At 49.3% G+C, this 23,723-nt stretch overlaps 1 protein-coding gene across 8 annotated transcripts in view; it reads right to left on the bottom strand.

The window, feature by feature from the left end:
* ARHGAP17 (Rho GTPase activating protein 17) overlaps positions 1 to 23,723 on the bottom strand; it is a 141,762-nt gene that overhangs the window by 77,442 nt on the left and 40,597 nt on the right. For 4 of the 8 annotated variants that reach the window (XR_006708347.1, XM_045461587.1, XM_045461588.1 and 1 more), the window contains exon 1: positions 11,052 to 11,372. The exons of 1 other annotated variant lie outside the window; for it this stretch is intronic. Coding sequence is in view for 5 of the 7 variants with exons in the window: in XM_045461587.1 (XP_045317543.1) it covers positions 11,052 to 11,104 (53 nt within the window). In the remaining 2 variants the exon portion in view is untranslated. Of the gene's footprint in view, positions 1 to 11,051; positions 11,555 to 23,723 lie in introns of those variants that run through there. 3 more of the 8 variants (XM_045461595.1, XM_045461586.1, XM_045461592.1) reach the window with 3 other exon arrangements.

Raw genomic sequence — 23,723 nt, 5'->3', positions numbered from 1 at the left:
AGCGCCCACGCTACATCTATCCTGCACCCACCGTACCCAGTGAAGTAGAAGTACTTTCGTGTATTTCCCCAAGGTACAGATGCGCATGGGTTCAAGTGGCCAGTCCTGTCTATGCATCAAAGTATCCAGCGACCACGTGAAGTCCAATTGGTAGACTTATAAATGTTCACACTGACAGGGAGCTGGTCATTGCTTAGAAGAATTTCTGTGTAGTTCTGAACATTAATTTTCATTTGAGTACCTTGTCACTCAGTCTACCGTTTATACTATAAACTCTTTAGGAGGCAGAAATTTAACGAACCCATTCAGAAATGATAGAAAAACTGCTAATGAAACATGAATGGAGAGATCAAGTGGACAACTAGGCCGAAGTATCTCTGATAAGGAAGACACTTAAAAAAAAGAACTGTGAGAAAGGACAGAGAGAAACATGCTGGGACCAATCAAAAGGAAGGAGTCTAGGCAAGTAATTAATAAGCTGTAATTCACAGGAAATAGCAAGACATCAGAAACGAGTCTTAAAACCTGGAGAGCTGAGATGAACTTAATACTGTTTTCGTGTCACTGGCTACAAAGAGGCTCCTCCTATTCAAACGCAGTTTCTTCTATAAACCACAGGGTCGGTCGGATTTTCAACAGAATCTGCTTTATTTTCTGAATCTTGTATCAAACCTGTACCCAGTCGTGAATGCGTTCCCTCAAGATTCTGTCACTGCACTCATTACGTAATGTACCTGAGGATAAGAATGTGAACTTGTTTACCTTGTCACGTATAAATAAATCAAGATGTGGCATTCATACTTCCTAAGGCCTGCTGGGATAAGTACAACCGGCTGTATTCAAATTATCTGCTTGTAGGTCTCTCTCCCCACTCAAATTCCTAGGAATCGGTTATCTTTTTAACCCCAGCATTTGACAGGTTCTCAGCAGACAGGTGTTGAACCGAAACTGGTGATTAACAAACGAAATTGACAACTGGCAATTACATGACCAAATAACACATATAGAAAACTCATCAAGAAATACAAATATGGGACACACTCATTTCAACCTTAGCAGAAAAAATTAAAACAGGTAGATTTTTTACAAGACAGCATCTAATGTTACCAGCCTAACGGTGAAACACGACATTCATCCTATCACACACGGTGACATTCAATCCAGTGTAAATTATTTGCCGCGCTGTAACTCAATGACAGCACTATCGTTTCGAAGACAATTTAGCAATACTAGGATGACATAAAATGTCCTACAAACGTCATGATTTCACCAGAAGAAAATAATTTAGAGAGGAATAGCTATGACCATTAAAATTTGGATTGGCCATGTCAGACCAAAGTGGAGGCCCAGATGTCCCACGTATGGATAAAATCCAGCTCAAGCCAGCTAAGCCAGTTGGAAGACAATTGTGAGTCCAGGTTAAAAAAAAAAAAAAAAAAAAAAAAAACAGTTCAAACCATAAGAGACTCTTTTTTTTTTTTTAATTTTTTTTTTCAACGTTTATTTATTTTTGGGACAGAGAGAGACAGAGCATGAACGGGGGAGGGGCAGAGAGAGAGGGAGACACAGAATCGGAAACAGGCTCCAGGCTCTGAGCCATCCGCCCAGAGCCCGACGCGGGGCTCGAACTCACAGACCGCGAGATCGTGACCTGGCTGAAGTCGGACGCTCAACCGACTGCGCCACCCAGGTGCCCCATAAGAGACTCTTAAATATGGAGAACAAACTGAGAGTTGATGGGGGGGGGGGGGGAGAGGAAAGCGGGTGATGGGCCTTGAGGAAGGCACCTGTTGGGATGAACACTGGGTGTTGTATGGAAACCAATTTGACAATACATTTCATTAAAAAAAAAAAAAAAAAAAAAAGAAGAAGAAAGAAAAAAAAAAAAAACCCCGCAAGCTTGAACTAACTAAGGCCACCGAGAGGCAGAGACCAAGTCAGAGACGGTCCAGAGGCAGAGCTGCCAGATGGCAGGGAGAGCCTGGATATAAAGAGGATGGAGGAGAAAGAGGGGGATCGCAGGTGACAGAGGAGATGCGGTTGCGGCATTCAGTGCGCCAGGGCGGGTGTCCACAAACTCTTCCTGCAAAGGGCCAGGCGGTAAATAGCATGGGCTCCGTGGGCCATACAGTCACCGTGAGGTCTGCTGGACTGTGCTGCTGCAGTGCGTGGCTGTGACCCAATAACCCTTTTTCACAAAACAGGCAGTGGGCAGGATTCGGCCTACAGGCCAGAGGTTGCTGACCCACGGCCTAAGGAATACAGGGAAAGAAGGCCAATTTGAGGATGCAGTTCATGAGCTGAATTTCAGCAGGACATTTAAATAGAGAAGTTCAAGACAAAGATCAATCTGGAGATGAAGAGATGCCAGGACTAGAGACATAAAATTAAGGAGCACCCAGAGGGGGGTCAGTCGGTTAAGCATCTGACTCTTGATCTCGGCTCAGGTCACGATCTTCCGGTTTGTGAGTTTGAGCCTCGAGTCAGGCTCCACCCTCACAGCGTGGAGCCTGCTTGGGATTCTCTTTTCCTCTCTCTCTGCCCCTTCCCTGCTTGTGTGCGCTCCCTCTGTCTCTCTCGCTCTCGCTCTCGCTCTCACTCTCCCAAAATAAATAAATAAACTTAAAAAAAAAAAAGACCTCAAGTTGAAAGTCATCAGCCGTGTGGCGGTAGGTATGGGGATAGGACCAGGGATACGGTCTGAGAGGACAGAAGATGAGGCACACCTCCCAGTCCAAATACGGGGGCGGACATGCAATGGCACTTCAGATCACTGTGGCCCTGGAAAGGCAGGGACGTTATAATCTAACCCCCCTTACCTCAAACTTTTTAAAAAACAGGGCCCTATTTTCACTTGGAGTTCTCATTCCCTTTTCCAAAATAAATAACATTAAACTTTCAAATTCATCGATGAGAAAGAAAACTTCCCACTGGCTAGAAAATAAGGCAGTGCTCCAGCGTTTTTCTTTTGAAATATTTTACGCTCCAAAATTATATAATAGGGGGTATAGCTCAGGGGTAGAGCATCTGACTGCAAAATTATGTGACATATACGTAAAGCACAACGAATAATGATAAAGCAAATGTCCCATCCCCATCTCAAGAAAGCGTTCACTACCAAAACACCACGGTCCAACTTTTCATTCGGTAAAAATCAGTCTCGCAGCCAGAGGTCAGAGCAGGCAGCCCAAGGCCAGATAAAGCTTGCAGATAGATTTTCTCTGGCCTACGTCCAGCGGTTTCTTTTCTTTTCCTTTTTCATTGCTGATATTTAAGTATCAATAAAGTTCACAAAAAAATCAGCGTTCTGGAGTATCCTTAAAAATGGGAAGGTGGGTGTTCCTGCACCCACATTCACCATGTCAACAGGTAGCTAGACTTGCCAAGAGCAAGCAAGCCCGTGCAATGAGCTAGTTTTGCTATTCCTCGCCTCTCTCTCTCTACTGCCTTACATCTACCTTCCCTTATTAATTTTACCTGCCTAGCACCTGAGTCTGTGACCCCTAGTTACACAACATCATTGTGAGGTTTCTAACTTTTTGGAGTAAGAGGGCATTACATAGAGTAAAAGGCAAAAAAACAAAACAAAACAAAAAACAAAAAACCATCTCAGACTCTCTCAATAGGAGCATTACTACTGAGTAAACCAGCTCCATAACCACTTATCCATCATTTTGAAATCTAAAAAAGAAGGTTTTTTGGTAACTTATTTGGTAACAAAACTTGACCTGAACTAATATGAAGCCATTTACAATCTTTAAGTGTTCCATTTAGCATGAAGTATCTTTATATTTCCACTCTAGAAATATTAACATATTCAATGAAGGGCTGCTGACCCACACCATGGATTATAGAGTAACAGCATATGTACATTTTTACTTTTCTAAAATCTGAAAAAGGGGCGCCTGGGTGGCTCCGTCAGTTGAGCGTCCGACTTCGGCTAGGGTCATGATCTCCCGGTCCGTGAGTGCTAGCCCCGCATCGGGCCCTGTGCTGACAGCTCAGAGCCTGGAGCCTGTTTCAGATTCTGTGCCTCCCTCTCTCTGACTCTCCCCCGTTCATGCTCAGTCTCTCTCTGTCTCAAAAATCAATAAACGTTAAAAAAAAAAATTTTTTTTAATAAAATAAAACCTGAAAACGTTTGAATTCCAAAACTCATCTGGCCCCTAGGGTTTTGGAAAAAGGACTGTGGGCCTGTTGTACTTTTAACACCCATGTTTAAGAAAACAGACACACACAGCAGATAGGAGTGTAATAATATTTGTACATGGATCTATACTTGATTGATAACGATGGCACCTGCTTACATTTGAGAAAGAGAAACAGAATGATAAAGGCCACACATCGCCAGTCCGACAAGACTGCGTGGTGTGCATACTGACTCTGGGACCCACACCCATGTCCAATCTCGGGGGCAGGGGGGCTGCCGTGGACACACTGGGAACCACAACCACACACATCATTTCCTCTTAGAATAACATGCTGCCTTCACGTGTAAAACCAACGCCGTAAGGCCAAACATGACCACATCTGTTTAGGGTTCATCTTGGTTCAGTGAACCACGGGCTGTCTTCACTCACCTATAAACAACCCTGTTTGATTTCACAGTAGGTAATACAGTGGATGACCAGGCCACGGAAGCTCGGATTCAGAAGTCGTGGGGAGAACACATTCCTCTCCTCCTCTGTCTATGCAGAGGCAGGACGGGATCCACCCAGACTGAAGCGAACCAAGCACAGCCACCCCCCTGGAAAAGGCGGAGGAAGTCGGGGTGTGGAATAGGTGAGGGGTGGAGAACGTTACCGCTGATCGAGCGAGGACACGGTGTGCGGTTTGCGACGCCGAATACAGAAAGGGCCGTCTCGCGGAAGAGAGACACATGCGTCGTGGCAGCAGAGGACTCCCCTGGGACTCACGGGCAGAGCTGCCTTTGACTCACGTTGCCCCTGACGCAACGGGCTACCTCGAGAGGCAGAGACTCTGCTGCTCCTGGAGAAGTTCGTTGAGAGATCCGTGAACAGGGAGGGGTCCGCAAGGAACGTACCGCAGCAGGACAAGCCAGGTAGGGACCTGGGCACACTGGACGGTCGATGCCCCACCCGGACGGGACAGCACCTACGCAGCTGCAGCTACGACGACGTGTACCTGCGCGAGGGCGCGATGCCAGGCTTCGCCAGGTCTTGCAAGATTTGAGAAGCAGCAGGAAGCCCAGGTTTCCACGTGAAAACTCCCAAGTGTTCAATATGGGACAGTGATTGTCAGAAATGCTTCCACACGTAAGAAATAGACCAAACGGAATGCACCTCCACCTTGCAGGCAAACATCACGGATCTTTGGTTTTCACGATTCACGTATCCAGAATCTCAAAGGACTCGACCAGGCTTTCCCAACCTCACCACTCTTGACATTTGGGACCAGATAATTCTGTGCGGCGAGGCTGTCCAAGTAACGACAAAAACAAAAACGTCTCCGGCCATTGCCAAATGTCCCCCAGGGGGCCATCCCTGGCGGGAGCCCTGGACTAAAGCAACATCTAACTCTTAGCTTCCAGGATTTTGTGGAGGCGTCACACATAATTCTAACACAGGGTTTCTTAAAGAAACAGTTGCCTGCGTGAAGTAAGGACTTCTATCTGCTTTGGAAGCAGAACCCTGGTTTCCGATGAACGGCAGCGCTCTCATTAACTACCCCGATGACCTCTTGGAGTCCTCGCTTCCACATCATTAAACCAGGAATAAATCACATCACCTCTGGGAGTTGCTGTGGAGAAGGCGGCGAGAGACTTGACTCAAAAGCATCTAGCCCAGCAAGTCAGCAAGCACCAAAGACGTTTCATCCACAGGAACCCTTCCCTGGCGGGCAGCCGGCCCAGTGTCTACAGTCGGAAACACACGGGGTCCGGAGTCACACCCCGGCCCCAAGTCCTGCCTCGGCCACTCGCTGGCCGGGCAGACAACGCCAGGTCATTTTTCCTCTCTCTAAACCAGAAATGATAACGAGCACCAGTAGGTGAGACCACGCCAGCTGGTTCGGTACAGCGCTTGGTAAACCAAACCAGGAGAGAAGTAGTGATGATTGCTACTCTCGGATCTCTGACACGTTTCTGAAAGGAAAGGACGAGCTCGTCGACACATCCGAGAACTGAGAAGGTAGTAATGGGAGGGTGGGGCGCAGGAGGATAAAGAGAAAAATCATCACAGGAATCTTCACCTCCCCAACCTTTTCCACAAGCAACTGCCCACTGGTGACCCACAGACCAAACCTGGCCACAGATGTGTTTTCTTTAGTCCCGCTCAGGGTCCTGGTGGCTGTTTTCAATTGGCATTAAATGCCACCTCATCTTCATGAAAATCCAGAAGGATTTAGGCCTTTCTCAACAACTCCAAAGTTCGGGCCCGACAGCGGGCCCATATTCTCACGCGGCCCTTTGGTAAGACAGGCGCCGACGGGTCCCCCACGGCCCTCCCCTGGTCTAAGTCGCTCTTATTTTCTTCTTATTAGCCTGGCCCCCTGAGGCTTGGAGTTTGCAACCCTGACTTACCTAAAGGCTACTATCCAGGAGAACATTCAGGCCTCCAGGGAGAGCTTCAATCTTGGCAGAAACCAACACCAAAGAGACACTCCCTTCCAGAGCCTCACCCGCGTAGTCAACTCTGCTATGAGGCCCCCAGATTCCTGTCCTCCTGGACTCATCAACCTCACAACCAAACGCGCAAGTTCCCCACCTTGGTGCACCCCCGCCTCCACACCCTCCACGCCAACTGCCACCCGCAGCTACTGGATTCTCTGCCTCAGGGATTTCCAAAAAGCTCTTTCTTTCCTTTTAGCAGGACTCGAAAAGACCACACTTCCTGCCTCCTGCTGGTAAGAACACTCCGGTTATCTTGCGGGGGAGGGGGCTCAGCGCCCTCCCATTCTAGGCCCCTGTGGCTTGCGTGGGGCTGACTCCATTTCCATGTCCAGGGAAAGGCCACTGACCCCATCAGATACCTTCAGAGTCAATCCTGGGGCTCTGGCCACAGTGAAAGGTATTCTTTGTCCCCCTGGGACTTGAACTGAAAACGTTGGAAGCCGGGGGGTGGAGGGGTGGGGGTGGGGGGGCGATTCCTGCTTAGAGACACAGCTTCCCTAAAGAGTGGAACCCCTGGAGCCAGCCCTGGCTGCAACTATATTGCTTTTGGACTCTTTTCCTCACATAGGAGCCAATCAAATTCGCAGCTTGGCTTATAACAATTCCAGTTGGTTTGGTTTTGTGTGTTTTTTTCTTTTTTCGACATTGAGACAGAGAGTGGGGAAGGGGCAGAGACAGAGAAGATCCCAAGCAGGCTCCCCACCATTGGCACAGAGCTTGACGTGGGCGGGGCTTGATCCCAGGAACTGTGAGATCATGACCTGAGCTGAAATCAAGAGCTGGATACTCAGCCAACTGAGCCACCCAGGCGCCCCTCGAGTTGGGTTTACTGACAATCAAAAGAGACCTACGCGGCACCTGGGTGGCTCACTGGGTCAAGTGTCTGACTTCGGCTCCGGTCACCATCTCTCGGTTCGTGGGTTTGAGGCCCGCGTCAGGCTCTGTGCTCACAGCTCGGAGCCTGGAGCCGGCTTCGGATTCTGTGTTTCCATCTCTCTCTGCCTCTCTCCCGCTCATGTTCTGTCTACCCTTTCTCTCAAAAATAAATATTTACAAAAAAAAATTTTTTTTAATAAAAAAAAAAGGGACCTACTCAATACAACAGAAGTTTGAAAGAAGTGTTGAAAGATAGAGGGGAAAGGCTCTGGTCAAATTTTCTCCTGTTTTGTTTTGTTTTGTTGTGTTGTGTTACCTCTCTCCTTCCAGTAAGAGTAGAGTTTCACTTAGTGTGACAGCCATCCCTCTATAAGGACTTACCTCACGGTATATAATCATTTTTGCTTGCCTATCTCTTCCCCAAGTCTGTGGAGCCCCTTCAGGGCAGAAGCTGCGTTTGTATTCACTTGGATTCTTTTCTACTTTCCACAATGGCACAGAATTTGGGCTCAATAAGGGTCTCTTGAACGGATGAATCAACCATCCTAATTCTCTTCTTTGGGATACCCCACTCAAGAGACTACTGCATCATCCTCGCGCCTGTGAGACACAAAGCATCTTCCGAAACAGACTCATGCACCCACTGTCCACAAACTGCATCATGAGAACTCAACTTCTTCTAGCCATTACGAATTCTCCCACATGTCCATCCCACAGAACCTCACTGTGGGGTGACTCACGAGGTCCTCAATCTTGGGAAGAGAATATTTCCTTACAAGACACCACTCAGAACTCTATGCATCCGTAACAGACACAATGGGCGAGCCACTCACACACAGAATATCACTCCTGCCTGCGGCGGGGGGTGGGGGGAGAGGAGGTAACTTCTCTGGTTTCTAGCTTTCCTCTTGACCCAAATACCCCCCAAATCCCAATCCTGATGCCTATGCCAATAACACACAATGACCATTCTAGGCTCTCTCTTGCGTCCGTTTTTCCTCCCTAGTCCTTCGTCATTGTTGACGTGGAAAAAATACAAACTTATCCAGGGAATCAACAGGAGTAAAGCCAAAGCTTCCCCAGGAAACAGTTTTGGCTCTGGGAGCAGAAATCGCCACACCACTAACAGCTCCGTAACAGCTGCTGCTTCCACTGGCATCTAGCAATAAAGATTTTCAAACAGAGTCAAAGGTCAGGGCCAGAATTACAATCCTACCACGAATCACCATTTACTCTATCCAGCTTTCATTTTCCCATTCTTGGGCTCACAACACCGGAGCGATCTGGTAAGAACTAGATGTGTGCTAGATTGACAAATGTTTATGGAGAATCGACCCTAGGACAGGAGCCACAGCAGAGCTGGCCAAGGAAACAGAAAGATGGCAAGGACTCTCAAGGCGTTCAGTCTAATGGAGAATACTAACAAGTCAACAGGCGTTGCATTATAGAAAAGCAGGTGCTATGTGGACGTATGTACGTGGCCAGGAGAGGGACTCCCAATCCACGTCGGAGCATCAGAGAAGGTCTTTTAGAGGCAGAGACCTTTGCCTGGACACCTAAAGAATGAGTAGGAGGGAGCTATAGGGCAGGTGAGGTGAAAGGAGCTTTGCAGACTTCCAGGCAGAGGCTAACAGGGAAGAAGGTTCGGCGGCCTCTGGCAACCGAAAGGAGGCACATACGGCTGTAATTCGGAAGTGTGAAGAGAGAAGCTGCTCCAGAGGAAGCCGGGGCCAAAGAGACCCTGAGTGGCTTGATAGCTTGAAAAGTCTCAGAACGGGGCGCCTGGGTGGCGCAGTCGGTTAAGCGTCCGACTTCAGCCAGGTCACGATCTTGCGGTCCGGGAGTTCGAGCCCCGCGTCAGGCTCTGTCTGGGCTGACGGCTCAGAGCCTGGAGCCTGTTTCCGATTCTGTGTCTCCCTCTCTCTCTGCCCCTCCCCCGTTCATGCTCTGTCTCTCTCTGTCCCAAAAATAAATAAACGTTGAAAAAAAAAATTAAAATAAAAAAAAAAAAGAAAAGTCTCAGAACTGTGCAAAAAGAGCAAACACCCCTTTCCTCATGAGATGTACAAACTGGCCAGAACGACAATGGGACAGATGTGTCTTGATAGTCACTAAATACTGATTTCACAATGCATGTTACTGAGAATGCTGGGGGGGGGGGGGGGTGGGGGGGGGAGAAAACTCCTAAGGAGTTATCTTGTAACTCATTCACAGATGCCTGCTTGAAGCTTTGAGCCCCACGACTATTCCCTCTGCCTTCCCCTTGGCACTCGTTATTTCTATCATTTTCCTACAAATGACAGAAGAGTGGGCACTGCTAGGCTCTAGGGACAGGGATCCACTCTGGAAACAGGATAAGTGCACAGGAAGATAATAGGGTGGGAGTAGCAATGAAATTGAACAAAACTAAGCAAAAAAGTTAGGTGGGGAAATGAAACTGTAAAAAGCAAATATAGAAAGCTCAAGGGGAAGTAAAAGTATTTTCAGACACACACAGAAAAGAAGTGTCCCCACGTGCTCTGGCCAAACCAAACTCCCCCTTTTACTCAACTGTTGAAAACAGAGAAGAAGAAAAAGCGATGAAAAAGTCACACTTTCATACCCCTTCTCGGAATAAACAGTCAGCGGGGACAGGACAGATCACTGCCCTGAAAGACCTTGAAAGATTTACCCCAGATAACACAGCACACGATGATCAACCTCCAGAGGCTCTCAAAACCACTACAAACTCCGGTCTCTTCTGTCATTTCATCATCGATCGTTTCCTGTCAAGCATTAAAGCCATACCAGAGAAACCTGGAGAAGGATGTGCTCCCCAATCCAAAGTGAGAAAAGCTGTTTTGAAAGCCCTCCCTCTTTTTGTTTTTCCATTTGCCCAAGGCCTTTCCACAATTCTTTCCTCCCGGTTCCAAATGTCTACAGGTCAAGAACTTGAGCAGTCCGGTCCATAGGGGCCACGGTTGGGAGACGGCACACCCTCCAAAGTCCCTCCAAGGGAGTCCTGAGTCTCACTAAGCGGCTCCGATGGGCTCTGATCGCCCCTTCCTTATTTACTGCCATCAGGCACTTGGAGGTGGACGGTGGGTCGGCAGCGGCCGGGCGACCCGGAAAGGCTGAGAATGCCGCCCCCCAGAGCACCGCGCCCGCCCTGCCTCGGGCACACCAGTTAGCCGAGTTTTCGCCCAAGGCAAAGCCCCGGCAGAGGGGGGGGGAGGCCCGGGGAAAGCTTGGGTCCAGATCCCAGAGGACGATGCTCAGCGGGGCCGGGACAATGGACGGCGGGGACCCGCGCGGGGGGCGTCCCGGGAGGCTGGCCCGCCCCGCTGTTCCCGGCAGCTCGGGCGGCGGCCCGAGCTGGGCGCCAGGCCGCGGCGTGGCGCAGCCCTCCTCCCTGGCCCGCAGCGGACACGGCGCGGAGCGGGCTGGCGGCCGGGCTGGAGCGCGGGGCCCCGCGGGGCAGCCGGCCCGTCCCAGCCCGGGCCACGACCCCGACCCCCGGTCCCCGGCCCGCGCGCTCCCGGCCGGCCTGGCGCTGCTCACTCACCTGCCCACGGTCTGGTTGGCCAGCTGCTTCATGCGGTTGAACTGCTTCTTCATGGCGGCGACAGCGACGGCCTGCGGGGCTCCGGCCGGGCAGCTCGGGGGACGGCCTGGCGTGGCTACATCGCTTCCCCCCCCGAGGAGGAGGAGGCGGCGGCGGCGGCGGCGGCGACGGCAGCGTCGGCGGCTCTGGGCCGGAGCTCCGCCCTGGCCGCGTCACTTCCAGCGGCGCCACCCGCCGGGCGCGCGCGGGGCCGGGCTGGCAGACGAACGCCAGGCTCGGCGCGGCGCGCGGCCTGGCCCTCAACGACCAGCCCCCTCTGCCCCCCCCCCCACCGACCCGCTGAGCGTGCGGAACCCCGCGTCCCAGCGCCCCCGCTTTCTGGACTCCCCAGCCGGCTAGGCCGCGCACCGGTGGGAGATGGGTGGCAGGCGCCAGCGGCGTGGCCCCGCGGTCTTTCCGGCAGGGAACAGCCACACCCGGGCGTGGGACGCGCTGTCCCCGCAGGGCTGGCCCCGGGCGTTCCGGGTTGGGGTGGGGACGGGGGAGGGGGGGGGAGGTGGTGGCAGGAAGATGGGAAGGGGGTGGGTTACGCGGGAGCCTCCGGATGCCCACCTTAGGGTTGTGCCCAGATCCGGCTGTAGACATTTCTCTAAACTCCTGGGTGGATGGGTGCATGTCACTGTGTATGTTTTATGTCAATTAAAAGAAATCATTGCGTGGAAACCACAAACTACAGAGCCCTGTGTACTGTGATCTGACTTCGCGGGAAAGTCGAGGATGAGGCTCATTTTCTGAACGCAGGTGCTCACGCGCAATGGGGACCGCCAGGGATGGCCCCCGGGGCATTGGGGGGAGGGTAAGGGGTGGGAGGTCGTGGGCATGGGTGACGCGGACCCTAGCAGCCCCGTGTGCAGTGTGGCGTTGCCTAGAAATGCCTGATTCTGTTTTGATTATTAGCCTGGCGCAGGCCTTCCTTCGGAGACACTTAGCAGGATTGACTGACTGCACTGGACGCTTTTTGCAGAGCGGACCAGGTCAGTTCCGTTACCCGCAGCGATATCCTTTTCGTTTGGTGGCCTGGGCCATTCCCTAGAGCAAGTGGGTGGCAGTGTGGCTTCCTTCACTGACCGCATCTCTGAGGTCATCAAAGATGTGCTGATGGAGGGAACCGAAAAGGTGGGAGAAGGACCTGACTCTGACCGAAAAGAGAGTGAAGTGAGTCGGGAAACCTTAAGATCGGAGAATCAGAGACTTAAAAGTCTTTGTAGTCACCTGAAAGAGAAGTATGAAGCCTCGGAGCTTCAAATAAAGCGGCAGACTCTTAGCTACCGATCAGCTACAACAGAAAGAGGTAGAAATGAAACTTCTTAAAGCGAGACAGATAGGGCTCAAGAACCAGTTGCTGAAGCTCCAATCGGCCCTTCAATCAACCACAGCGTCACCTTCCTTGGGTTACGGTATCAACTACTTTGCTTCAGCTTCCCTGGGGGATGACCTGGACTTTGCTGACCTAATTTGGTCACAACAAGAAATAAGCAGACTGTCAAATGAAGTTTTAAGACTGGAGACTGAAGTTAGCCATTGGAAGCATTTTGCCCAGACTTCAGCACCGGGAGCGAATAGCGCCGAGCAAAATGAAATCTACAAACTGCAGGTTACCATCAGGGAACTTGAACAGAATCGAAATGAGGCAATTGATGACCATCAACTTGAAAAGGCAGTACTGCAGAACATCTATCAACAGACACTGGCAGAAATACGTCGCAGGTACCATCAAAAGTCAAAAGGCTATGAAAAAAGAATCAAAGAACTGGAAGATCTGTTAGAGAAGGACAACTCTGGACTCAGAGCAGCTGATGAGTCTGTCATTGAGCATATGCAAAACACCATTCAAGTGCTACAGACTGAAAAAGTGGAGTCTACCAGGAAAATTGAAGAACTTGAGGACACCGTAAAATACATCGATAACAAATTATCTTCGGTAGAAAGTGAGAGAGACGCTTTAAGGAGAGAATGGGACCGGATAAATGAGGAAAAGAAAGAAAGGATTGAAGAATGTGAATCGCAGCCTTCCGTTTTGAGGCAAAGTGATACAGTGACGGAAAAGGAAAGAGTTCTTTCCGAGAGTACAGCGGTGGAAGAAGCGTCTGGACTGCGGCAAGTGCTGTCCAATGCGGAAAAGGAGATGACGCCACTGTGTAGCTCAACCCAGGGTGACAATCTCATTGGAGACGATCTGAAACTTGAAGAGGCACTCTACGTTTTAGAACAAGAAAACTCATTAGGTCAAGGACGGGAAGCACTTCAACTGGCACTTTGGAAAGTGAGCCATGAACAGGAAGTGATTGAACGTATGGCTCCAGGAGGTGTGAATCTGGATTCAGAAGGAGACCATTTAAGATGTGACTTGGAGGCCGACGGATAAAAATCCACTCAGGGTAGGACCGAGAAGGAACTCCCAACAGCAGAGCTGGGGGAGTTCGATGGACAGAAACAAACTACACAGCCCAGGGTTTTGATGAAAGGTCAGCTATCAGAACAACAAAATGAAGGCAGCGGCATCAACGGCAAAGTGGAACACGATCTCAATGCTGAAAAGAGAGCTTGTCCATTTGAAGATGAGCAAATGGACATAGCTAAAGAGTTAGATACGCAAAACAAAGAATCACCTCAAAGTCAACTGGCTGTTAATGATTTGCATCGGTCAGATCCGTCGCAAACACATAATTTAAACAGCCCGAAGGAGAACGTTGAACTTAAGGAACATATTAAACAAGAGGAGGAGGAATCTGCTAGAGCTGAGAAGGAGCCAGCACAGTCTCTTAATCAAGACTCTGACAATACTGTTGAAGATGACTCACGTCAAGGGAGGGAAACGACGGTTAGAAAGTTGCAGCAAAGCCTTTCAGAAATGGAAGAGCTGAATGGCAATTTAAAGAAAGCTGCTTGCAATCTCAAGTTGGAAAATGGAAAGTTGGTTTTGGAGCTTGAAGACGTAAGACGTCGGCTGGAAGAAACTATTGTCTGTAACCATAAGAATTCTCTGGAAAAAAAATCTATTATGCGGGCCTTAAAAATAGAAAAAGGACAGTTAATAGTAAAACTGTGCCGGGCTGAAAAGAAGCTGTTGGAGAAAACAGCCAGGTATGAGCAAGCTATTAAAGAACTGACCAACACGTATCACTTGTCTAAGTCCTCCTCCCACTTAGAGCAGGAGTGTTTAATTCAACGCAGTCAAGAGAAAGACGATGAAATACTACAACTCAAAAAGAGTGTTGAGCAGATGGATGCCGACCATAGAGAAACTAATCTGCTCTGGAGGAGCATAAGCGATTGACACAACTTATTAAAGAGAAAGAAATCTGTATCGAAAAACTTGAAAGAAGGCCAGAGCTCCAGGAGCTATTAGAGAAGTACGTCCAAGTCTTAAGAGAAAACGAAATTTTACAGCAAACCGTGGAGGAGCAAGACGTTCGTCTTGCATCCACCAGAGAAGAAAATGAATTTCTGCAAGACGAATTGGAGTGTCTGAGAGAACACAGCCAAACCGTACCTGTGGTCGACCCACAAACGTAAGACAGTATCATAGAACTAGAATGCGAGGTGTATCAGCTGAATGTAGAAAGAGTTCGTCTGGAAGACGAAATCAAACAACAACAAAAGATCATTGAGGATCAACGCCAGGGCAAGCTACTATGGCTTCGTTCTTTACAAGACCAGAAACGGAAGGTAGATGATCTCACACACCAGCATGAGCAAGTGAACATAAAACATGCTCAGCTCCTTTCAGTGAAAGATGAGGAGATTAAGATTTTGCAGAACACAATAGAGCAAATGAAAACCCAGATCCTTCAAAAACCCAGCACATTCCTACAAAACATTCTGATGTTTTTCAAGTAACAACGATTCAGCATCTTCCTGTAGAAACACGGAAGTGAAAAGCATGATTTATCTAAACCTGAAACTGAAAGATTAAGTAAAAGGAACAAAAGGACAAGAATTGGAGATTAAAAATAAATAAAACATAAAAAAAAAAAGAATTGGAGATTAAACTCCTCACTGAAAAGAACATCTGATTAACTGAACAGATTGATCACCTATCCAAAGATGAGACTGGTAAACTAACTCAGATTATCCAGCAAAAAGATTTGGAGATAGAGGATCACCCCAGCAGGACATCTGTGGCTTCCTACAACCAGAATGTGGCAAACCGTCAGCAGCAATTGCAAGGTATGCTTTGGAAAGAGAACAAGTATTAGCTGCCTTACAGGAGAACTAGGGAAAACAGCAATCTGAACAGAGAGTATCACAAAATGACAGATAGAATGGTTGCCAAAGAAGCCTATCTCATGAAGCTGTAAGATGAAAATATTCACTAGAATCGAGTCTAGCGACCAGGACGTGTTTAGAGAAACGATTGAGAATTTATCACACGTTATTCAAGAAAAAGACATTGAAGTGGATGCATTAAGGCAGAAATGTCAGGCTTTATTGGCAATTTTGCAAACATCCGGCCCTGCTGATGAGGTTACAGGTGTTAATATCGATGGGGTCAAGGAGCTTCTACAGGAACGGGGCAAATTAAAACAGCAGGTTAAGATCATGGAAGAATGGAAATAGCACCTGATGACTTTGGTACGAAATACGAAGCGGGATTCGCCCCAGCTTCAGAAACATCTTCAACAACTTCAGCTGAGGGTTCTAACTGTTAATATTTGAAAAGACTGTCTTTTAATGACTGCAGAGGTATTCACCAAACTGAAAACAGTGGCTACGTATGGGGCACCTGGGTGGCTCAGTCAGTTGAGCATCCGGCTTCGGCTCGGGTCATGATCTCGCGGTCTGTGAGTTCGAGCCCCGCGTCGGGCTCTGTTCTGACGGCTCGGAGCCTGGAGGTGCTTGGGATTCTGTGTCCGCCTCTCTCTCCACCACACCCTGCTTGTGCTCTCTCTCTGTGTTTCAAAAATGAATAAACATAAAAAAAAGTTTAGGGGCTCCTGGGTGGCTCCATTTGTTGAGCGTCCAACTTGGGCTCAGGTCATGACCTCACAGTTTGTGAGTTTGAGCCCCGCGTCGGGCTCTGTGCAGACAGCTGGAAGCCTGGAGCCTGCTTCAAATCCTGTGTCTCCCTCTCTCTCTGCCCCTTCCCCGCTCATGCTCTGTCTCTGTCTCTCAAAAATGAGTAAACATTAAAAAAAATTTTTTTAATTTAAAAAAACAGTGGGTACTTTTTTTTTCAATAATTTTTTTTATGTTTATTTGTCTTTTTTGAGAGTGAAAAAAGGGGAGGGGCAGAGAGAGAGGGAGAAAGAGTACCTGAAGCAGGTTCTGCGCTGACACAGGCGGGGCTTGAACTCAAGAGCTGAGAGGTCAGGAGCCACAAGATCACAAGGCATGAGATCACAACCTGAGCCAAAGTCAGATGCTTACACTGACCGAGCCACCAAGGCACCCCAAAACAGTGGTTACTTCTTACCAGGGTAGACATTGATGGGTTTGGAGGCTGTGGCCAAAGGAAGACACATACATATATTTGTCTACATGGGAGTAGAGTATTCTCCAACCACTTTGTTTGGGTGGTGGCCCACTCAATGTCGTCTGATTTACAAGTAACAGCATAAATGGGTTGAAGTAAAATTTATCAACAAAGAATATGTTGCCTCCAGGACCCAAAAAATACTGAAAGATTTTAGACTTGTATGTCCTCAACAAACGTGTCCTCACAGTAGGTATGTCCCAACAAATGTCCTCACGGTAGGATGTCATACATGCAATGTTATACCTGTGCTCCCAGAGAAAGACGGGTTAAGTTAAGATCCCGCCTGCAAAGATGACATGTGATAGCAGAAGGGTTTGGGTGCCCTGTGCATAACAAGGTAAAACATGTCCCCTTCAAGGTCAAGGGAAAGGTGGCTGAGAGGACATTGAAATCGGCGCTGAACAGAACCTATTAGCCAAATCTATAAGAAAGAGCAAACTATTTACCGTCTTTAAATTTGTTGGGATCCCAGGTGTTTTAAGGGTACCAGGGTTTATATTGATTTTTTTTTCTAAGAGAGAGTGCAAGGGGGGGAAAGGGGCAGAGGGAGGGAGACTGAATCTTAAGCAGACTACACCCTCAGCACAGGGCTCAATCCCAGGACCCTGGAATCATGACCTGAGCCCAAATCAAGAGTCAGATGCTCAATCGACTGAGCCACCCAGGCACCCGTCACCTGATCCCCGTGGACTGAAAGCTCCCCATAATAAACTCAGGCTGTCATAGAAGAAAAAAATACTGGAAAGACACAACCACAAATGTCTACTTCAGCCTCTCTCGGAGAAGTTTCATGATTAATGCCAGTTTTTTGCTCCCAATATTAATGTTCACAGGGGTTTTAAATGTAAGTTCGTCTTTGTCAGAAGATGCAGATTAGGTGGTGAACTTTCTCTGATATTGTCTCATGACGTTGTTCATGACAACCGCGGTGTAGCCTCATATTGGGAGGCACCACACAGCCTGAGTTGGCTAAGCTTGCCGCTTCTAGCCTCCACTCCTCAGTCATAAAGGTCTAGCTCTTCAACCAGAAACTTAAATGAAATGAATTGGCCCTGCCTGCAGGAACCCCAGCGGAGGTCCTCGGTGAAAAATGACAAAGTCCTCTGAATCACGAGCTTTTTTCTGAATCAAAGGCTCAGCAAAGAACACTCTTTGCTTGTCAAAGGACACAGGTGTACCAGGACATCTGTCTCCACCTTCTTCCCCTTACCCTGAGCCTTACCGTCCGCACCTACGGGATTAACACCTTGTACTACTCACCAATGACACTTTCTACTTATGACACCCGTGGAATGTGTACACTGCCAAGCTGGGAGACTATGCTTATTCAGTGTTTTGCATTTACCCTCTTGGCAGAGCACGACTCAGAGAAAGTGGTGTACTCCATCTCATCACAACTCCCCCTGGCAAGCCTTCTGAAACTCAGTCTTCCCCACTGTCATTTCTCCCTTGGGTATCAATGAGCTCTTATCCCTCCAATGACTACTAAGCAAGCTTTTGATATATGATTTTGCCCGAAGATATGTGCACTGAGTTTTTGTTGTTATTTTGCATGTGTGTGTGTGTGTGTGTGTTTGTGTGATCCATGGTTCTCAAAGTTTGAGTATGTCTGTACAGTGCTCCTGACAGATACAGAAATGGAACATACAAACACACTACTTACCTAGAAAATGTTTTAGAAGGCCAGTACAAAATATATGTAACGAATGTCTTCGGTATGTGTAATAATGAAACACATGTGAACCACCCCGACTTGAGAAATTATTGAAGGGCCTAAGTAACCCTTCCCTTTCAGTGTTCTATCCTCTCCACTCTCTAAAGGTCACAAGTGTGGTGATTCCTGTCTCCCTCCCTCCCCCCGCCATTCCTTTATTTTTCTGTAGAGTGTTTTATCATTCTTATGTATCTCTTAACATCCGTTTTGCTTGGTTTGGACTTTATAAAAGTGTTACATCCCTTCTTTCACTGAATATTATGTCCTTAAATTCAGCCAGCGATGCTTGTAACTGGCAGCTCTGGGTGCATTTACACTGCAACATAGTTTTCCATTGTACCAGTTTCCCACACGTTCCTTCCTCCACATTTGAAAGGCGACTATGTGCGCAAAGCCCTTACTTAGCACAGCTCCTGGCGCAGAGTCAGCACTCGGTGAACATTTGTTCAATTGTCGAATGAGACTGAGCCCCGACTAACTGCAACACGAACACTTGTTTCCTCCAGCTGGACTCTCTGCCCTTCGACCCAAAGCTGAGCATCCTGCTAGCTCTCCCGCCCTGCGTGAATCACAGTTATAAAATTTTCTGACCAGCAATAAGAAACCCAAAGCCTGGGGTACCTGGGTGGCTTAGTGCGTTAAGCGACCGCCTCCTGATTACAGTTGGGGTCGTGATCTCACGGTGGCGAGATGGAGCCTAGCGTCAGGCTCTGCGCTGCGCATACAGCTTGTTGCAGATTTTCTCTCTCCTTCCCGTGACCTTCCCACTTGTCTTCTCTCTCTCGCTCATAAATAAACACACACACACACAAATGAATAAATGAATAAATGAATAAATAAATAAATAAATAAATAAATAAATAAATAAATAAATAAATAAATAAATAAATAAATAAATAAATAAATACTCAATGCACTCTCAGCGCACTCACGACCACAATTCCCAGAAAGCACTGCGGTGCTCTCGTTTTGCGTCCACTTGTTTCCTTCCCCTCCTCTGCGTACTTCCGGGTGGTGTGGGCGGGGCCAATAGAGCTATCCAATGAGCCCTTCTGCGGGCCGAGGGGGAGGAGAAATTGTCCAATGAGCGTCTGGGCAGAGGCGCCAATGAGCGGGAAGGTTGCTAGGGCAGCTGACGTGAGCGGCGTCACTGATCCGCGCCCGCTGAGGCCGCTGGAGCCCAGCCCCTCTCTCCAGCCTTCTCGGAGGCTCGCTCCTTTCCAGGGCGTTTGTGGAGCTCGCTTCCATGTCCCCGGTGGGCACGGCACCCCGGAACCTCCACGCCCATGGCCGCTAGCCTGAGGAGGCCCTCTTTCTCCGCTTCTTCTTCCTCCTCGGCAGACCCAGACGACGCGCGGCACTTGCGAAGATGCTTCTATATGCAAGAGGTGCCTGCCGGGCGCGGGCTTAGGGGCCGGCGTCCCTGGGGGGCTGGGGCCTAGGTGGGAGGTAGGCCTGTGATCCCAGGGTATTAGGAACATCCTGGTGGCGCCAGAAGGTACCCGTCAATTTCGGGCGACCCTGGTTTCACACCTGTGAAGTGCACAGAGCAGCGGTTCATTTATTTTACTGGTAATTGTCTCACTTCTGCCGTGTGTCAGGCCTGGGGAGAGCGTGACTGGGAATCCGGCCCTAAACCAGCCGAACGGGGTCTTGTGGCCTTCGTGAGGCTCAAGTCTCGCTGGGAGACAGACTTGACTTCACAGACAGTGAAGCAAATAATTCTAGTCTTGAGAAGTTAGGAGAAGTGCAAGTTCCTCCTCTTCAATAGGTTACGTTTCATTGGGGGTTGTTACGATCCCCATCGTGCCCCTGAAACTCAGGCCAATCGAGATGGGGGGGAGGGGCGGAGGGGGGGGAATGGCCTGCCCGGGGCCCCATAATGTTGCTGTGCAGAGCCAGCATTTTCCAGAGCTCTTGCCTCTATGCCACAGGGGTCTACATACGTGGGGGTGTAGTGAGGGCAGTATCGTGAGCACAGACATGTATCACACACCTGGAAGCATGAGGCTCGAGTGTACTTTATTCATTCGTTCCACAGAAATTATTGAGCGTATCCGTTGTGCCAAAGCGTTCTTTTTTGAATGGTTGGTGGGTATTCAGTTATTGGGAACACATGATGAATAGGACTGACGTGGCGTCTGACGGCAGCACCACCTCGTCGGAAAAGACAGGAAGCAAATAATTCCCTGTGAAATACATAATTACGGTTTTGTGTTGAGTGCTGATAAATACGGCATGCCATTCGAGTTTGTAATTTAGGCAATGATGTTGAAGCTGAGATCAGAAGGCTGAATGCAAAACGGGGATATAGGAGGGTGTTGGGGCAGAGCAGGGGAGTGCGAACTGTTAAAGGAATGGGTAGAATGCCCTTGAAGCTGGGGCCACTAGGGAATGTAGGTGGGGAATGCCAAGGTTTTGGGTTAAGGCTCGCACTTTTTGTAGGTTCTTGGAGACTAAGCATAGTGATTTAAAACATGGACCTTGGGGCCAGGCTCTGTCAAGCTGATCCTAGCTCTGCCACTAAACCATTCTGCATCAAGTTTCTTGATCGGGCTCTGCTTCTGATGCTGCGTCTCCCTCTCTTTGTGCCCCTCTCCTGCTCATGCTCTGTCTCTTTCTCTCAAAAAATAAATAAATGTTAAAAAAAAATATTAAGAAAGGAAGAAAGAGACCACAGATGCTCACGTCCTACTCTAGACTCATGGAATCAGAATCTGCTGGGATAGGTCCTGGGCTATAAAGACTGGGCGTGTTTGCCATCTGGGTGCATTTCATTGAAGCTTCTTTTGCACTGGCCTCTCCCTCATGTGAAAAAAACATGCAAAAAGATTGTGAGAATCCGTAAGTTAGTGTTTTAAGACACGTTGTAGGTCTCTCTCCTTCAAGTTCCGTGATATCTTCACCGTAATGTGTTAAACCCTTCAATCTTGTCAAAAGATCACGTTATTAAATAGGGATTCCTTGCGTGAACCGTGGGCTGTCTGTCGTCTGAGTTTTGAAGTGGGGGGATAACAGTGGTAACCCACCTTCGGGATGTAAGGATTCAATGAGATCACAGACACGAGGCAGCACAGGATCTGGCACAGCGTGAAGCCTTCAATAAATCGTTGCTACTGGTTTTGATTTCCCTCCATTCCGAACACTGTTTGGTTGAAGTTACTGAATATGTCATACCCGTGGATCAGGCTGGTTCCTCCCGCCTCAGGTTCCGGCCATAACAGCCCTAATTTAACACAGGAGCCAGTTGGCATCCCAGGACTCGAGCGGTTCTGTTACTTCTCTTGCAGGTTGTTCCCTCCTTCCTTTCAGAGCCCTCCCGGGGATAGTAGTGATGTGAACGGGGTCAGACGGCTGTCGGCAGGATTAAATGTGGCGCGCTCCCCACAGTGCCTGGCACATGGCAGGGGTCGAAGACTGGTGGTGATTATCAGCACTGTCCCAGTTGTCATCGTCAGTGCCGTGACCATCAGCATGGGCCTGTGCTCTCAGTCCTGCGGTCCTACAGTGAGAACTCTTGTGAGCGGACATTCTGGGCTTAGGCTTAAAAATTCCATGGGATTCCGCAGGTATTTTTCCAGCACTTCCTGTGATCGCTAACTCTCGCCACTACCCATCTCCCCTCTCCTTGTCTTCTCCGTCCTGTGCTGCCCACCCAAGGCAGTTCCCTCTGCTGTTTACCCCTGACCCCCTCTCCCCAGACCCTCCCTGTGTCCTGGGAAATTCCCACTCCTTAATCGCCAGCCTCGTCTCTTTCCTCAGCCTCTCCTTAGCCATCTCTTCCCTCTCTTTGCTTTGACCCTGGTCCTTCCCCGGGGATATCCTTTTTTGAAGTCCTCTCAGATGGTGCCTCTGTTTTCTCATACCCCGGGGTATGAGATTTCAGGATCGGGGGTGCAAGATTTGTGTCCTTGTTCTTTGACCCCCCCCCAACCCCCCGTTTCTTTGAGATCCATGGTCCCCAGGTGCAGCATCCTCTCTTCCTCCTCATTACTGTTTTCTCCTGGTTATTCACCTGATTCGTGGACGTCTTGGGTGCCTGGCCCACAGTCCTCCTGTCTGTCTCGACCTTCTTGCCATCAGCCGAGTCGGCTTCACGGTGCGTGTGGAGGACCCAGGCTACGCACAGGGCACTCATTTTCTGGAACGCCTCTTCTGTAGTGATCAGCTCTTCTCATCCATGTCTGTCACCATCGCCGCGGTGGCACCCTGCGTTTCCGCCCCGGTGCCGCGCCGCCTTATGCGTGAGCAGCGCGGCCCCTCTCGACCCCGATCTCCGCTTTCCACCTTGTTTGGTCAGTTATTTCTGCTATGTCCTCAGGGTGTTTTTCCTTAGGACCTGAGGGGTTTGGTTTTTTGGTTTTTTTTTTTTTGTTTGTTTGTTTTTGTTTTCTGTCCTTTAGATGCCCTCTAGGCTGGTATCTCTGAGTCGAGCTTAGAGTTTCCCCTGAGATGGCCCCCTGAGAAGGACAATGGTGGGGACAGACTTGTAGGAGGTGAGGGAGGGAGCCCTGTGGATGTCTCTGGAAACGGTGTCCCAGGCAGAGAGCAGGGAGGGTAGGAAGCCCCATGGAGGGAGCAGGCCTGACTTGTTCCAGGAAGGACCAGGCCAGCATGAGGGAGAAGGAGGCGGGCTGAAGGGGTCTTAGGGACTTGTGGTGGTGTCCGATGGAGAATTTTGAACCGAAGACCGAGGTGACCTGACTTGGGTTTTAATGGGATCACTCTAGCTTCTCTGTTGAGAGCAGCCTGTAGGGAGCAAGGACGGAAGCAGGGAGATCAGTGACTAGGCTGATGGAATATTCCAAGACGGAGGTGCTGCTGTCTTGGGTCAGGATGGTAGCACTGGAAGGGCTGAGAATCGACCAGATTCTGGGTACGTTTCGAAGGAGGAGGTGATGGGATGTGTTGACAGATTGGATGTGGGTGAGGCCAGGGAGTGAAAGAAGAAGCCAAGCCCTCTGGCTCGTCTCAGGTGCGGCTCCCACCAGGAGGCCCCTGACACCTGCAGACCAGGCCCAGCCCCTTCCGTGTTCTCTGTGCGTGTCCTTGGCGGTGGTCAGTCCAGCTGCGGCGTAGGCGTAGTGTTGAACGTTTGTCTCCCCCCGCGAGAAGAAAGGTGCGGGCCATGACCGTGTCTGCCTTCGCCACGTGCCTGCTAGACCCATTTCTCAGGCGGCAGAGTGACGAGGAACTGAATGCCGATGCTCAGGGTTGCCCTTCCTGGTGAGGTCTCAACATTCTGCTGTTCTGTTTCACTGGATTTGAGTGGTCTGTCTGTTTTAGAACCCAGGCCAGGGGCTGTAAGTCTGAAATCCTGTTGGAAAAATTACAGAAGTGAATCTGATTTCAACCGAATCCAAAAATGTCCCCCTTGAGGTGCAGGTGGGTCACAGGATCACCTCCCTGGAGAGGCGGC

The sequence above is a fragment of the Leopardus geoffroyi genome, chromosome E3 (assembly GCF_018350155.1).
Source record: "Leopardus geoffroyi isolate Oge1 chromosome E3, O.geoffroyi_Oge1_pat1.0, whole genome shotgun sequence".
Classification (NCBI taxonomy): Eukaryota; Metazoa; Chordata; class Mammalia; order Carnivora; family Felidae; genus Leopardus; species Leopardus geoffroyi.
The sequence above is the reverse complement of the archived record's forward strand: the minus strand, read 5'-3'. Positions and strand labels throughout refer to the sequence as shown.